Source organism: Callithrix jacchus, chromosome 6, assembly GCF_049354715.1.
Source record: "Callithrix jacchus isolate 240 chromosome 6, calJac240_pri, whole genome shotgun sequence".
NCBI classification, from domain to species: domain Eukaryota; kingdom Metazoa; phylum Chordata; class Mammalia; order Primates; family Cebidae; genus Callithrix; species Callithrix jacchus.
The window spans coordinates 118,654,436-118,671,693 of record NC_133507.1 but is presented as its reverse complement, the minus strand read 5'-3'; the positions used below and the strand labels follow the sequence as shown (position 1 = coordinate 118,671,693).

At 40.0% G+C, this 17,258-nt stretch overlaps 1 protein-coding gene across 6 annotated transcripts in view; it reads left to right on the top strand.

Moving 5' to 3' along the window:
• BOLL (boule RNA binding protein) overlaps nt 1-17,258 on the top strand; it is a 90,119-nt gene that overhangs the window by 49,937 nt on the left and 22,924 nt on the right. The window contains exon 11 of one of the 6 annotated variants that reach the window (XM_054257756.2): nt 14,366-16,888. The exons of 4 other annotated variants lie outside the window; for them this stretch is intronic. In XM_054257756.2, the coding sequence (XP_054113731.1) occupies nt 14,366-14,437 (72 nt within the window). In that variant the 3' untranslated portion in view covers nt 14,438-16,888. Of the gene's footprint in view, nt 1-14,365; nt 16,889-17,258 lie in introns of those variants that run through there. One more of the 6 variants, XM_035305227.3, reaches the window with a different exon arrangement.

Below are 17,258 nucleotides of genomic sequence, written 5' to 3'. Positions count from 1 at the left end.
TTTTTATTTGCTGAGCAGTGCTTTACTTCCAATTATGTGGTCAATTTTAGAGTAGGTGTGATGTGGTACTGAGAAGAATGTATATTCTGTGGATTTGGGGTGGAGAGTTCTGTAAATGTCTATCAGGTTTGCTTGCTCCAGGTCTGAGTTCAAGCCCTGGATATCCTTGTTGATTTTCTGTCTGGTTGATCTGTCTAATATTGACAGTGGAGTGTTAAAGTCTCCCACTATTATTGTGTGGGAGTCTAAGTCTCTTTGTAAGTCATTAAGAACTTGCTTTATGTATCTGGGTGCTCCTGTATTGGTTCCATATATGTTTAGGATCGTTAGCTCTTCTTGTTGTATCGATCCTTTTACCATTATGTAATGGCCTTCTTTGTCTCTTTTGATCTTTGTTGCTTTAAAGTCTATTTTATCAGAGATGAGAATTGCAACTCCTGCTTTTTTTTTTTTTTTTTTTTTTTTTTGCTCTCCATTTGCTTGGTAAATCTTCCTCCATCCCTTTATTTTGAGTCTTTGTGTATCCATGCATGTGAGATGGGTTTCCTGAATACAGCACACTGATGGGTTTTGGATTTTTATCCAGTTTGCCAGTCTGTGTCTTTTGATTGGTGCATTTAGTCCATTTACGTCTAGGGTTAATATTGTTATGTGTGAATTTGATACTGCCATTTTGATGCTAAGTGGCTGTTTTGCCTTTTAGTTGTTGTAGATTCTTCATTATGTTGATGCTCTTTAGCATTCATTGTGATTTTAGAATGGCTGGTACTGGTTGTTCCTTTCTATGTGTAGTGCCTCTTTCAGGAGCTCTTGTAAAGCAGGCCTGGTGGTGACAAAAATCTCTGAGTACTTGCTTGTTCGCAAAGGATTTTATTCTTCCTTCACTTCTGAAGCTCAGTTTGGCTGGATATGAAATTCTGGGTTGAAAGTTCTTTTCTTTAAGAATGTTGAATATTGGCCCCCACTCTCTTCTGGCTTGTAGTGTTTCTGCCGAGAGATCTGCTGTAAGTCTGATGGGCTTCCCTTTGTGGGTGACCCGACCTTTCTCTCTGGCTACCCTTAGTATTTTCTCCTTCATTTCAACCTTGTTGAATCTGACGATTATGTGCCTTGGGGTTGCTCTTCTTGCGGAATATCTTTGTGGTGTTCTCTGTATTTCCTGCATTTGAGTGTTGACCTGTCTTGCTAGGTGGGGGAAATTTTCCTGGATGATGTCCTGAAGAGTATTTTCCAGCTTGGATTCATTCTCTTCATCCCCTTCTGGTACACCTATCAAACGTAGGTTAGGTCTTTTCACATAGTCCCACATTTCTTGGAGACTTTGTTCATTCCTTTTTGCGCTTTTTTCTCTGATCTTGGTTTCTCGTTTTATTTCATTGAGTTGATCTTCAACTTCAGATATTCTTTCTTCTGCTTGGTCAATTCGGCTATTGAAACTTGTGCATGCTTCGCGAAGTTCTCGTATTGTGTTTTTCAGCTCCTTTAGTTCATTCATATTCCTCTCTAAGTTATCCATTCTTGTCATCATTTCCTCAAATCTTTTTTCAAGGTTCTTAGTTTCTTTGCATTGATTTAGAACATGTTCTTTTAGCTCATGGAAGTTTCTCATTATCCATCTTCTGAAGTCTAATTCCGTCATTTCATCACAGTCATTCTCCATCCAGCTTTGTTCCCTTGCTGGTGAGGTGTTTTGGTTCTTTCTAGGAGGCGAGGTGTTCTGGTTTTGGGTGTTTTCCTCCTTTTTGCACTGGTTTCTTCCCATCTTTGTGGATTTATTCACTTGTCATCTGTGTAGTTGCTGACTTTTCGATTGGGTCTCTGAGTGGACACCCAGATTGTTGATGATGAAGTATTTCTGTTACTTGGTTTTCCTTCTACCAGTCTAGCCCCTTCGCTGTACAACTGCTGAGGTCCACTCCAGGCCCTGCTTGTCTGGGGTACACCTATAGCAGCTGCGGAACAGTGAGGGATGCTACCAGTTTCTTTTTCTGCTATCTTTGTCCCAGGATGATGCCTGCCAAATGTCAGTCTTTTGGATATAGAGGGGTCAGGGAGCTGCTTGAGGAGACAGTCTGTACTTTATAGGAGCTCAATTGCTGAGCTGTGAGCTCTGTTGTTCATTCAGGGCTGTTAGGCTGCTATATTTGATTCTGCTGCAACAGAGCTCATTAAAAAACCCCTTTTTTTCTCAAATGCTCTGTCTTGGGGGGTTGGGGCTTTGTTTTGGGATGTCTGTTGAGGTGTCCTGCCCAGCTAGGAGGCAGTCTAATCACTATTTGACTGCCGAGGCTCCGCCCTGCTGTTGTGAGGCTCGCCCTGTTGCTGCAGGCTCTTGCTGTTCTGCTACATTCTCCACCACGGGCTACGCCCTGCAGCGGAGTCTCTCTGTTGTAACGGGTTGCCTCGGCAACGGCAGGCTGCGTCAGCAGTGGGTGTGTGTCTCAGTCGGGGCGGGTTGCCTCGGTAATGGTGGACGCCCCGCCCCCACAGAGCGCCTCAGGGACGGTCTCCACGGCGAGCGTTTGGAATTGCCGTTTTGTCTGTCCCACTGCACTATCCCACACGCTGTGTCCCTGCAATCCCCTGGGCTGGCCCACTGCCCAAGTCCCTTTCAGTCTCAAGTTCAGCCCTCTCAAGTCTCAGGTTGCCATTTCAACAGGGCACCTGGACAAGCACGCCCTGTGGGGATCGCTGGGTAGGGCCGGCTGCCACCACCCCGGCTGCCGGCTTCTCCAGGCAGAGCCTCTGCCTGGTGTTCCGCGTCTCCTTTATACTTGGGAATTTCCCCGTTCTGTGGGCAAAAAAGATCAGTCTGAAAATGCATCTTTGACTCACCTCTCCGCAGATTAACCGAGAGCTTAAATCCTGGGTTGTTGTCACAGCGCCATCTTGAGTTCCTCCCTCGGTGATTCTTAAAATAGAAAGGTGGAAATAGTCTTTGGAAGAGTTCGGATCTGTTGTTTTTATAAGCATAAGTCATTTTTAAAACTCTAATGATTACAACTTTGTGAATGTTAATCGAGAATATCCCAACGTAGGAATTTCACATGTCAAACTATCTGGAAGCAACAAATCTATTCAATGAAATAGAAACCTTATACAGAGTTCAGAGCACAAGTCTAACTTCTGTGAGGTACTGTTTACCAGAAACTACTCATTGACTATAAGCTACAGCCTACATACTCTGTCAAGTCAAATACAAAAATGAATAAATACAAAACAGACCAATACAGAGGTAACTAGATTAATATGATACTAATTAGGGCTATCATTCCCTAATTCAGCAGTAACATCTTACACAGAATCAAGTTTTAGGCCAGGTGTTGTAACTCACACCTGAACCCCGGCACTTTGGGAGGCCAAGGCAGGAGGATCACTTGAGCCAGTAGTTTGAGGCCAGCCTGGCAATATGGCAAGACATCTCTAATTTAAATAAAGAAAAAAGAGAATTAAGTTTTAAAGTCAAAAAAGCAAAACCACATAATTTCAAAATTATTCCACCAACTAGGAAGGAACAAAAAGAAAATCTGTGTTTCTGGGTATATGAACTATTATGTTTCTAAGATAAATATCAAATCCCAAGGTATGAAGGGTGGAGATTTCTAAAGTGGAGGATTGCTTCTGTTTTCTTACAATATTTTTACACTTTTGCATTAATGTAAGTGTCTAATAAAATTGTTCTTATATGGATTAAGTTCAATGTGTATTTTATTTAACTCTTATGTCTACCAACAAGCCATGAAAATATTTGGATATTAAGGATCATATTTAACCACTTGCCAGGCTATAAGGAATTTCTTCTAATTAAAGTGCTGATTGGACTTAAATGAAAAACACAACTAATTGTCACAAAGTATGATTCAGAAGTAAATTGGAAAGGGGTCTGAACTACTACCACTATCTACTTCTAGTTCAGAGACCCAAAGCATGTACTTACCTAAGAATTAGCAACTGTCTCCACTTTATAAAAAGCTTCTGCTGCTTGTTTTCCCAACCATTTCCCCATTTGAGTATCATTAATACTTCTTATAAATCAATTTAGAGACTAAAATTTTCTTGTATTCTGTAAAACCTAGGAAGGACAAATATAAAAAAATATAAAGGAAAGAGACAGGAAAAGCTGGTGCTTTGTAACTCTGAACATATAAGGAAGGTATAAATTTTCATGTATGCTGTATATAGCCAAACAATAGCCTCAGATTTTCTAGAATAAATTTTTCACTCATAAAGAACTAAGCAGGAGGAGCAAAAAAAAAAGGCTTCCTTTTTGATGTAAATCTAAAAGCAAGGACATAGAACACTTAGGAAAATCAAGTGTTCATGACACCAGTTATAATTATCATGGGTAGATTCCCCACTGAAGGATGAGTAAACAGAAAAATATATATTATGTGAGTTCTGTGAAAACAAAATTGAATATGGCACTAAATTGAAGGCCAGGATGAGTAGTACAAATATGTATAAGAACATATGTATGAGAGGAAATTAAATACAATTTTTAAAATATATGACGAGAGATCCAAGATGGCTGATTGCTAGCAGCTCAGGATTGTAGCTCCCAGTGAAAGTGCAGAGAACAAGAGGATGCCACACTTTCAGATGAATTTTTGTTGCCCATGGACAAGGAGACTCCCAGCGGAGGCACCACATGGGTCGCCAGCACAACTCTTGTGGCCAGCATGGCGCTTTTGCCAGCGCCCTGGTGCAGTGGTTCTTGGTGCAGAATAAATCGGACTGGGTCCCCTTTTGGTTGACGTTTGGAGCTCCAGGAAGGCAGAGTCACCTATTCAGCTGATTTGAAAAAGGACTCAAGAAGGAAGCCAGACTGGAGATGTCAGACTGGCAGAAAAGCACCATGAATCTTAACACCACTGTTTTAGCCAGTGCAGTGGGTTGCTCAGATTCCAGTGCTGGGAATCAACAAGTTGGACATCCACTCAGAGACCTCTAATTTGAAAGTTGGCAATTACAAAGACGACAGATGGATAAATTTACAATGATGGGAAGAAACCAGCGTAAAAAGGCTGAGAATACCAAAATCAGAATGCCTCTCCCTCTACAGGGCATCACAGTTCCTCATCAACAAGGGAACAAGGCTGTATGGAAAATGAGTGCATTCCAATAACAGAATTAGGCTTCAGAAGGTGGATAATAAGAAACTTCTGTGAGTTAAAAGAACATGTTCTAGCCCAATGTAAAGAAACTAAGAACCTTGGAAAAAGGTTTGATGAAATCCTAATGAGAATTGACAATCTAGAGAGGAATATAAGTGAATTAATGGAACTGAAGAATACAATACAAGAACTCTGCAAAGTATGCACAGGTTTTACAGTCGAATTGATCAAGCAGAAGAAAGGATATCAGAGGTTGAAGATGAACTTAATGAAATGAAACGAGAAGACAAGATTAGAGAAGAAAGAGTAAAAAGGAACGAGCAAAGTCTCCAAGAAATATGGGACTATGTGAAAAGACCTAATTTACGTTTGATAGGTGTATCTGAATGTCATGAAGAGAATGAATCCAAGCTGGAAAATATGCTTTAGGATACTATTCAGGAAAACTTTCCTAACCTAGTAAGGCAGGACAATACTCAACTCCAGGTAATACAGAGAATAGCACAAAGATATTCCTCAAGTAGAGCAACCCCAACACACATAATTGTTAGATTCACCAGGGTTGAAATAAAGGAGAAAATTCTAAGGGCAGCTAGAGAGAAAGGTCAGGTTACCCATAAAGGGAAGCCTGTCAGACTCACAGCAGATCTCTCAGCTGAAACCCTACAAACTAGAAGAGAGTGGGGGTCAATATTCAATATCCTCAAAGAAAAGAATTTTCAACCCAGAATCTCATATCCGGCCAAACTAAGCTTCATAAATGAAGGAAAAATAAAATTTTTCACGAACAAGCAAGCACTCAGAGATTTCATCACCACCAAGCCTGCTTTACAAGAGCTTCTAAAAGAAGCACTAAACACAGAAAGAAACAACCAGTATCAGCCATCCCAAAAACTTACCAAAAGTTAAAAACTATCTTCATAATGAAGAATCTATATCAACTAATGGGCAAAGAGCCAGCGAGCATTAAATGACAATATTAAACTCACAAATACAATATTAACCCTAAATTTAAATGGATTAAATGCCCCAATCAAAGACACAGACAGGCAAATTGAATAAAGTCAAAACCTATCAGTACGCTGTATCCAGATCCATCTTATAAGCAAGGACACACAAAGACTCAAAACAAAGGGTTGGTGGAAGACTTATCAATCAAATGGAGAGAAAAACAAAAAACAAAAAAAAAAACCAGAGTTGTAACTTTCATCTCTGACAAAATATACTTTTATAGTAACAAAGACTAAAAGAAACAAAGAAGGACCTTACATAATGGTAAAAGGATCAATGCAACAACAGGAGTCAATGATCATAAATATATATGCACCCAATATAGGAACACCCAGATACATAAGACAAGTTCTTAATGACTTATAAAAAGTCTTGGACTCCCACACAATAATAGTGGGAGACTTTGACACCACATTGTTAATATTCGACAGATCAACAAGATAGAAAATTAACAGGGACATCTATGATTTGAATGCAGACCTGGAAGGAGTAAACTCAGTGAATATTTATAGAATTCTTCACCCCAGATCCAGAGAACATACATTTTGTTCAGTATCACATCACACCTATTTTGAAAGTTACCATATAATTGGAAGTAAATCACTCTTCAGCATTTGCATAGCATTTCACAGACTTAAATGAAATATTGGTTAGCTGTTTGTTTGTTATTTTCTTCCCTTATTCCTTCCTGTCTTTGCTGTTAGGCACAATTATCGGCATAAAAGAGGTTTTTGATACCTATTTTTGGATTGCATTCCAACCTGGGCAATAGAGCACGACTCCTGTTCTCTCTCCCCCTTTCTCTTTCTCTTTCTTTCTTTCTAAAAAAATAAATAAGCAGAGAAGAGGGAAGATGGCACTGTAGGACCAACTCAGGATTGCAGCTCCCAGTGAATCCAGAGGGTGGGTGGATGCTGCATTTCCATACGGATCTTTATTGTCCACAGAGTAGGAGATTCCCAGGTGTAAGCCCCATGGGCCGCGAGCACGGCAGTTTGGGCCAGCGCGGCTGTTTGGGCCTGCGTGGCTGTTTGGGCCAAGGCCACAGCGCAGCGACACTCTGTACAAAATACACTGGTTTGGTTGCCCTGTTAAACCAGCAACTGGAGATTTTGGAAGGCAGATTAGCACATTCATCTGATTAAACTGAACTTAAACAGAAAGCCAGGCCAGGAGATTCCCGGGCAGCAACATGGTTTGAGCCGGTGCAGTGGGTCGCTGCACGGGAAATCACACAAATCCCGGCGCTCTTGCAGCAGGCGACTGGAACACCTCGGAGAGAGTCAACTATTCAACTTAAAAAAAAAAAGGGGGGGCTCTGAGGCAGGGAGCCAGGTGATCAGACTCGGCGGGTCCCACCCCCACAAAAACAAACAAAACAGCAATTGGAAACGCTCAGGGTTGAGAGTTTCATGGCAAGCACAGCTGAACTCAGGACAGTGCAGCTCAGTGGGGGAGGGGTGTCCACCACTACTGAGGCACGCAACCCCTACGGAGGTACTCACCCATTGCTGACGCAGCCTGCCATTGCCAAGGCAACCTGCCATAACAGAGAGAGTCTGCCACTAGAGAGATGGGCCACCATCACCACTGCAGTTCTAACCACACCCATATAAACAGGACTATAGGGAATTGCACACGGCAGCAGGGCGGAGCCCACTACAGCAGGGCAGAGCCCATGGCAGCAGGGTGGAGCCGATGGCAGCTCATCATAGCCACTACAGGCAAGCAGTGACTAGACTTCCTCCTCGCTGGGCAGGAAAGTGCAACGGATACTCATAAATAAAGCCCTAACTCCCCGGGACAGAGCACCTAAGGGGAAAAAAAAGGGGCTTTATGAGTTCTGCTGCAGCAGACTTAAACGTACCTGCCTAGCAGCCCTGAATGAATAATAGAGCTCACAGCTCAGCACTAGAGCTCCTACAAAGTACAGTCTCCTCAAGCAGCTCCCTGACCCCCGTATATCCAAAGAGTCACCTCACAAAGGACTGATCAGACTGACATTTGGCGGGCATCATTCTGGGACAAAGATAGCAGAAAAAGAAACTGGTAGCATCCCTCACTGTTCCGCAGCTGCTACAGGAGTTCCCCAGGCAAGCAGGGCCTGGAATGGACCTCAGCAGTCCTACAGCAGTGGGGTCAGGCTGTTAGAAGGAAAACTAAGAAACAGAAATACTTCGTCATTAACAATCTGAACGTCCACTCAGAGACCCAATCGGAAAATCAGCAACCACTCAGAATAAATCCACAAAGATGGGAAGAAACCAGCGCAAAAAGGAGAAAAACACCCGAAACCAGAACACCTCGCCTCCTACAAAGGATCAAAACTCCTCACCAGCAAGGGAACAAAACTGGACAGAGAATGAGTGTGATGAAATGACAGAATCAGACTTCAGAAGGTGGGTAATGAGAAACTTCCGTGAGCTAAAAGAACATGTTCGAAATCAATGCAAAGAAACTAAAAACCTTGAAAAAAGATTTGAGGAAATGATTTAACAAGAATGGACAACTTAGAGAGGAATATGAGTGAATTGAAGGAGCTGAAAAACACAACACGACAACTTCGTGAAGCATGCACAAGTTTCAACAGCCGAATTGACCAAGCAGAAGAAAGGATATCAGAAGTCGAAGATCAACTCAATGAAATAAAACAGGAAACCAAGATTAGAGAAAAAAAGTGCAAAAAGGAATGAACAAATACTCCAAGAACAGTGGGACTATGTGAAGAGACCTAATCTACATTTGATAGGTGTACCTGAATGCGATGAAGAGAATGAATCCAAGCTGGAAAATACTCTTCAGTATATTATCCAGGAAAACTTCCCCAACCTAGCAAGGGAGGCCAATATTCAAGTTCAGGAAATACACAGAACACCACAAAGATATTCCGCAAGAAGAGCAACCCCAAGGCACATAATCGTCAGATTCACCAGGGTTGAAATGAAGGAGAAAATGCTAAGGGCAGCCAGAGAGAAAGGTCGGGTCACCCACAAAGGGAAGCCCATCTGACTCATGGCAGATCTCTTGGCAGAAACCCTATAAGCCAGAAGAGAGTGGGGACCAATATTCAACATCCTTAAAGAAAAGAACTTTCAACCCAGAATTTCTTATCCAGCCAAACTGAGCTTCATAAGTGAAGGAAAAATAAAATCCTTTGCGAACAAGCAAGTACTCAGAGATTTTGTCACCACCAGGCCTGCTTTACAAGAGCCCCTGAAAGAGGCGCTACACATAGAAAGGAACAACCAGTACCAGCCATTCCAAAAACATACCAAATGCTAAAGAGCATGAACAAAATGAAGAATCTGCATCAACTAACAGGCAAAACAGCCAGCTAGCATCAAGATGGCAGTATCCAATGCACACATAACAATAGTAACCCTAAATGTAAATGGGCTAAATGCACCAATCAAAACACACAGACTGGCATATTAGATAAAAAGCCAAAAGCCATCGGTGTGCTGTATCCAGGAAACCCATCTCACATGCAAGGATACACAAAGGCTCAAAATAAAGGGATGGAGGAAGATTTACCAAGCAAATGGAGAGCAAAAAAAGCAGGAGTTGCAATCCTCGTCTCTGATAAAACAGACTTCAAAGCAACAAAGATCAAAAGAGACAAAGAAGGACATTACATAATGGTAAAAGGATCGATACAACAAGAAGAGCTAATGATCGTAAATATATATGGACCCAATACAGGAGCACCCAGATATATAAGGCAAGTTCTTAATGACTTACAAAGAGACTTAGACTCCCACACAATAATAGTGGGAGACTTTAACACTCCACTGTCAATATTAGACAGATCAACCAGACAGAAAATTAACAAGGATGTCCAGGGCTTGAAATCAGACCTGGAACAAGCAAACCTGATAGACATTTACAGAACTCTCCACCCCAAATCCACAGAATATACGTTCTTCTCAGCACCACATCACACCTACTCTAAAATTGACCACATAATTGGAAGTAAAGCACTCCTCAGCAAATGCAAAACAACTGAAATCATAACAAACAGTCTCTCAGACCATAGTGCAATCAAGTTAGAACTCAGAATTCAGAAACCAACCCAGAACCAAACAGCTTCATGGAAACTGAACAACTGGCTCTCGAATGTTGACTAAATAAACAATGAAATGAAGGCAGAAATAAAGAAGTTCTTTGAAACCAACGAGAGTGAAGACACAACATACCAGAATCTCTGGGACACATTTAAAGCAGTCTCTAGAGGAAAATATATAGCAATAAGTGCCCACATGAGAAGAGTGGAGAGATCCAAAATTGACACCCTATTGTCAAAATTGAAAGAGCTAGAGGACCAAGATCAAAAAAAACTCAAAACCTAGCAGAAGACAAGAAATAACTAAGATCAGAGCTGAACTGAAGAAGATAGAGACACGAAAAACCCTTCAAAAAATCAATAAATCCAAGAGCTGGTTTTTTGAAAAGATCAACAAAATAGACCACTAGCCAGACTGATAAAAAAGAAAAGAGAGAACAACCAAATAGATGCAATAAAAAACAATAAGGGGAAATCACCACAGATTCCACAGAAATTCAAACCATCATCAGAGAATATTACAAACAACTCTATGCACATAAACTAGTAAACCTGGAAGAAATGGATAAATTCCTGGACACTTGTGTCCTCCCAAGCCTAAACCAGGAGGAAGCTGAAACTATGAATAGACCAATAACAAGGTCTGAAGTTGAGGCAGCAATTAAGAGCCTACCACACAAAAAAAGCCCAGGTCCAGATGGGTCCACAGCCAAATTCTATTAAGACACACAAAGAGGAACTGTTACCATTCCTCTGAAACTATTCCAAATAATCCAAAAAGAGGGAATCCTTCCCAAATCATTTTATGAGACCAACGTCATCCTGATACCAAAACCCGGCAGAGACTCAACAAGAAAAGAAAACTTCAGGCCAATATCCATGATGAACATAGACACAAATATCTTTAATAAAATACTGGCAAGCCAATTGCAACAGCACATTAAAAAGCTTATCTATCATGACCAAGTTGGATTCATCCCGGGGATGCAAGGCTGGTTCAACATACACAAGTCTATAAACGTAATTCACCACATAAACAGAACCAAAAACAAAAACCACATGATTATCTCAATTGATGCAGAGAAGGCCTTTGACAAAATTCAACATCCCTTTATGCTAAAAACTCTCAATAAACTCGGAATTGGTGGAACGTATCTCAAAATAATAAAAGCTATTTACGACAAACCAACAGCCAATATCATACTGAATGGGCAAAAACTGGAAGCATTCCCTTTGAAATCTGGCACTAGACAAGGATGCCCTCTCTCACCACTCCCATTCAGTATAGTAGTGGAAGTTCTAGCCAGAGCAATCAGGCAAGAAAAAGAAATAAAGGGTATTCAAATAGGAAAGGAGGAAGCCAAATTGTCTCTATTTGCAGACGACATGATAGAATATCTAGAAGACCCCATCGTCTCAGCCCAAAAACTCCTGAAACTAATAAGCAACTTCAGCAAAGTCTCAGGATATAAAATCAGTGTGCAAAAATCACAAGCATTCCTATACACCAATAACAGACTTAAAGAGAGTCAAACAAGAACGAACTGCCATTCACAATTGCTACAAAGAGAATAAAACACCTAGGAATACAACTTACAAGGAACGTAAGGGACCTTTTTAAGGAAAGCTACAAACCACTGCTCAACGAAATCAGAGAGGACACAAACAGATGGAGAAACATTCCATGTTCATGGTTGGGAAGAATCAATATCGTGAAAATGGCCATACTGCCCAAAGTAATTTACAGAATCAACGGTATTCCCATCAAGCTACTATTGACTTTCTTCACAGAACTGGAAAAAACCACATTGAACTTCATATGGAACCAAAAGAGAGCCCGCATAGCCAAGTCAATTCTAAGCCAAAAGAACACAGCAGGAGGCATCACACTACCGGACTTCAAACTATACTACAAGGCTACAGTAATCAAAACAGCATGGTACTGGTACCAAAACAGAGATATAGACCAATGGAACAGAACAGAGGCATCGGAGGCAACACAACATACCTACAACCATACAATCTTTGATAAACCTGACAAAAACAAGCAATGGGGAAAGGATTCCCCGTTTATTAAATGGTGTTGGGAAAACTGGCTAGCCATGTGCAGAAAGCAGAAACTGGACCCCTTCCTGACACCTTACACTAAAATTAACTCCAGATGGATTAAAGACTTAAACATAAGACCTAACACCGTAAAAACCCTAGAAGAAAATCTAGGCAAAACCATTCAGGACATAGGAGTAGGCAAGGACTTCATGAAGAAAACACCAAAAGCATTGGCAACAAAAACCAAAATAGACAAATGGGACCCAATCAAACTCCACAGCTTCTGCACGGCAAAAGAAACAGTCACTAGAGTGAGTTGGCAACCAACAGAATGGGAAAAAAATTTTTGTAGTTTACCCATCTGACAAAGGGCTGATATCCAGAATTTACAAAGAACTCAAACAGATTTACAGGAAAAAAACAAGCCCATTCAAAAGTGGGCAAAGGATATGAACAGACACTTTACAAAAGAAGACATACATGAGGCCAACAAACATATGAAAAAATGCTCGTCATCACTGGTCATTAGAGAGATGCAAATCAAAACCACATTGAGATACCATCTCATGCCAGTTAGAATGGCGATCATTAAAAAATCTGGAGACAACAGATGCTGGAGAGGATGTGGAGAAATAGGAACACTTTTACACTGTTGGTGGGAGTGCAAATTAGTTCAACCATTGTGGAAGACAGTGTGGCGATTCCTCAAGGCCTTAGAAATAGAAATTCTATTTGACCCAGCAATTCCATTTCTGGGTATATATCCAAAGGACTATAAGTCGGTCTACCATAAGGACACATGCACACGAATGTTCATTGCAGTACTGTTTACAATAGCAAAGACCTGGAACCAACCCAAATGCCCATTGATGATAGACTGGACTGGGAAAATGTGGCACATATATACCATGGAATATTATGCAGCAATCAAAAATGATGAGTTCGTGTCCTTTGTAGGGACATGGATGAATCTGGAGAACATCATTCTCAGCAAACTGACACAAGAACAGAAAATGAAATACCACATATTCTCACTCATAGGCGGGTGATGAACAATGAGAACACATGGACACAGGGAAGGGGGTATTACACACTGGGGTCTATTGTGGGGAATAGGGGAGGGACAGCCGGGGGGAGCTGGGGAGGGATAGCCTGGGGAGAAATGCCAATTGTGGGTGAAAGGGAGGAAGGCAGCAAAACACACTGTCATGTGTGTACCTATGCAACTATCTTGCATGTTCTGCACATGTACCCCAAAACCTAAAATGCAATAAAAAAAAAAAAGAACTAACTTCCTGGTTTGCTGATGTCTGTCTTCTCCAGTCTGTGAGGTGAAAAGCAGAGGGCTAAGTGAAAAGCAGAAAGAGCAGAAGCAAGCTCTTTCCTGTCTCTTCTTACAAGGGCACTAATCCCATTCATGAGAGCTCACCCTGATGACCTAATTACCTCCCAAAGATCCCACCTCCAAATACCATCACACTGGGCTTTTACAAATGAATTTGGGTGGGATACAAGCATTCAGTCCATACCAAGAATATATTCACCACATGCACTTAGAACACCTTATTTTCCTTTCGTAGTATATCTGAAGTTCTTAACCTGAAAACTTCTTTCCAGCCTGGAAAGTTAAACCAGGGATCACAAAAGGGCCCAATAGTAAATGTTTTGAGCTTTACAGGCTAAATACATAGTTGCTATCAAAACTACTCAACTCTGCCACTATAGCATGAAAGTAGCCACAGACAAAACAGAAACAATGAATAAGGCTGCGTTCCAGTAAAACTTTATCGATAAAACAGGTGATGGGGAGGGATAGCATTAGGAGAAATGCCTAATGTAGATGATGGGTTTATGGGTGCATCAAACTACCATGGCACATATACACCTGTGTAACAAGGCTGCATGTTCCTCATGTGTTCCCCAGAGCTTAAAGTATAATAAAAAATAATAATAAATAAATAAAATTTTTTTAAAAAACAGATGATGAACCAGATTTGGCCTGCTCTCCATAGTTTTATGACCCTTGAGTTACAGTATAATATGAAATATAGCATAAATACATTTGCTCTAATATTTTATTTTTAATTATTTCTTTTAAATCTCCTTTTTTTTTTTTTTTTTTTTTTAGTTTAACATGGATTATCTGACCCTGAGCCTCTGGGCTATTTTAATATTTACATTTGCCATAAGCCCTTACTAGCGAAAATACTGAAATGAGGGGGAAGTGTAAATAAAAGGTAATTTGAGATATTTATTCATTCATTGCTGTGTAAGGATGAGTATTGGTTAATACAGTATTCTGAGTAAATCTTACACTTCTTTTATGGGGAAAAATCTTACTGTTTTATTTTCAGATACAATTATGGGTGTCCATTCTTAGTTTGAGCACTTACTTTCCTTGAATTCTGTGTCTATCATTCCTTCTAATTGAACATTCTTTTCTCCTTTTACCTAACCTTTTTTTCTTTTCCTTGAGAACCTAGACTACTACTTGCATAGGCACTGTACTTATCATTACATAAAATTCTACTCATGAAACCTTAATCTCTTACAGAAAAGTTTTTAAAAATTATTTGAATGTCTTCCTCTACTTTCAGGACATATGATGAGAGCAGGCAGTAGGATTTTGTATTCTACACATCATTAACAGTGTTTTAAATTTACCTTAGAAAGGTGTTGGGGAGGAATATAGGGGTATGCTTTTTATTCCATATGAAATTATTTCATATGAAATTGTTTCTTTAGTATTGCAATCTATTCAAGCTACTCATCTTAAGATGTATTGCCAAGATATGTTTGACAGCTTCTTATTAGCCAAATCCCAAAGGTCTTGTACTAGTCCTTGTCTTCTTAGATTTTCTTTAATTCAATACTGTCAACTAGCCTGTCTTCAAATCTGGTGTTTATGTTTTCCCTTCAAGATTCAGGTATTTATAGATAAGGGCAACACTGGTCATAAACCTGACTGCATTTGCACAAAACACTAGAGTTAGCCTCTCCCTTCCTGCCTTAAATCCTGATGCTTGCTTCTCTTTCTTATTAATAAATGTTCTTTTTGGCATTTTTTTTCTTGAATAAGGCACTTCTGTCTGCATTAAAAACCTGTTTAGGCAGATATCCTTTTTCCTCAATTATTTTCATAATGGCATCTGGGAACTCATCTGCTGCCTTCTGGAACTCATCTGCTGCCTCTTAGAAGCTGTTTCTCCTGTTATCTTGACATTTTTTTAAGCCAAACCTCTTTCTAAAATTATCAAACCACCCTTTAGTGGCATTAAATTATCCAGCTTTAGATCCTTCACCTCCCTTTTGCTTTAAGTTTTTATATAATGACTTTGCTTTTTCTCAAATCATATTAGAGTCTATAGGTTTACCTTTCTTATAGCAATCCCACATCCACATAAAAGCTGCATTTTCTAACACAAGCTAAAGAGATATTATTTTACAAAAAGTGCAAGGTGTTTGTGCCTGCTGGCATAGCTGCAGCAGTGCCTTCGTGAATTTCCTTTTTTTTTTTTTTTTACAGTGGTCCTTATGCTGGATTCATTTGTCTTGAAGTGGTGGGCAACCTCAGCTGCAGACCTCAATCTGTAGTATATACCAAGCAATTCAACTTTTTATTGTAATGTCATGACTTTGCTTCTTGGGAGCACTTCCTGCATCATTAGTGGCATCTCTTAAGGGTCTTATGGTGTTATTCAAGGTTTACAGTATTGCACTAAACACGAGAAATGTGCAAAAACTGAGAAAGATCAAATTTCACTTTGATATGCAATTTGCTGGAGAGGTGAACTGCTCACACAGAGATGATTATCATCACATAGTATTTTAAGCAGACACAATACTTGAGCTCATCATTTGAGCATACTGCAATAGTAATAGGACGTTGCTATGAAATTTTTATAGTAGTACAGTATGAACCTACTGTAAATTTTATGAAGTTATGATATAATACTGCATCTTTACATTTGTTTACATTTCTCTCAACCGCAAATGGCCCATGTATGGTCTGTGTTTATATGCAGAAGTTTTGATAAATTTTAACTTTTTATTTAAAATTTGTGTATATTTTATGGTAGTAAATGATAGAATGACCCTACATATATTTTATGCACTCATGACATACCTAACTTTAAAAATGCCTTACTAATTTTTTCAGTATTTCTCAGGCAGTACAGCTCATCTGCAAGTTTTTTCAAATTGTTACAAATCTCCAAATAATTTTCTCATATATTTATTGAAAAAACTTCACATATAAGTGGCCAGGTGCGGTGGCTCATGCCTGTAATCTCAGCACTTTGGGAGATTAAGGTGAATGAATCACTTGAGGCCAGGAGTTTGAGATCATCCTGGCCAACATGGTGAAATTCTGTCTCTACTAAAAATACAAAAATTAGCCAGGAATGGTGGTGCATGCCTGTAATCCCAGCTACTCAGGTGGCTAAGCACAAGAATCACTTGGGCCCAGGAGGCAGAGGTTGCAATGAGCCAAGATCTCACCATTGCACTCCAGCCTGCATGAAAGAGTGAGATCCTGTCTCAGGAAAAAAAAAAAAAAAAACTTCATATATATAAGTATACCCATGCAGTTCAAACTCATGTTGTTCAAAGGTCAGCTTTATTAATTTACCTCTCCACTGCCAAATCCTTTTTCAAAGTTACATTACTGCCTAATAGGATTACTATATATATATATATATATATATATATATATATATGGAATATATATATATATATATACACACACACACACACACACACATATATATACATATGTATATGTGTGTATATATATATATGTATATATTTTTTTTTGAGACAGAGTCTTGCTCTGTCACCCAAGCTGGAGTGCAGTGGCAGGATCTCAGCTCACTGCAACCTCTGCCTCCAAGGTTCAAGCGATTCTCCTGCCTCAGCTTCCTAAGTAGCTGGGACTACAGGCGTGTGCCACCACACTCAGCTAATTTTTGTATTTTTAGTAGAGATGGGCTATCACCATATTGGCTGGGCTGATCTCGAAC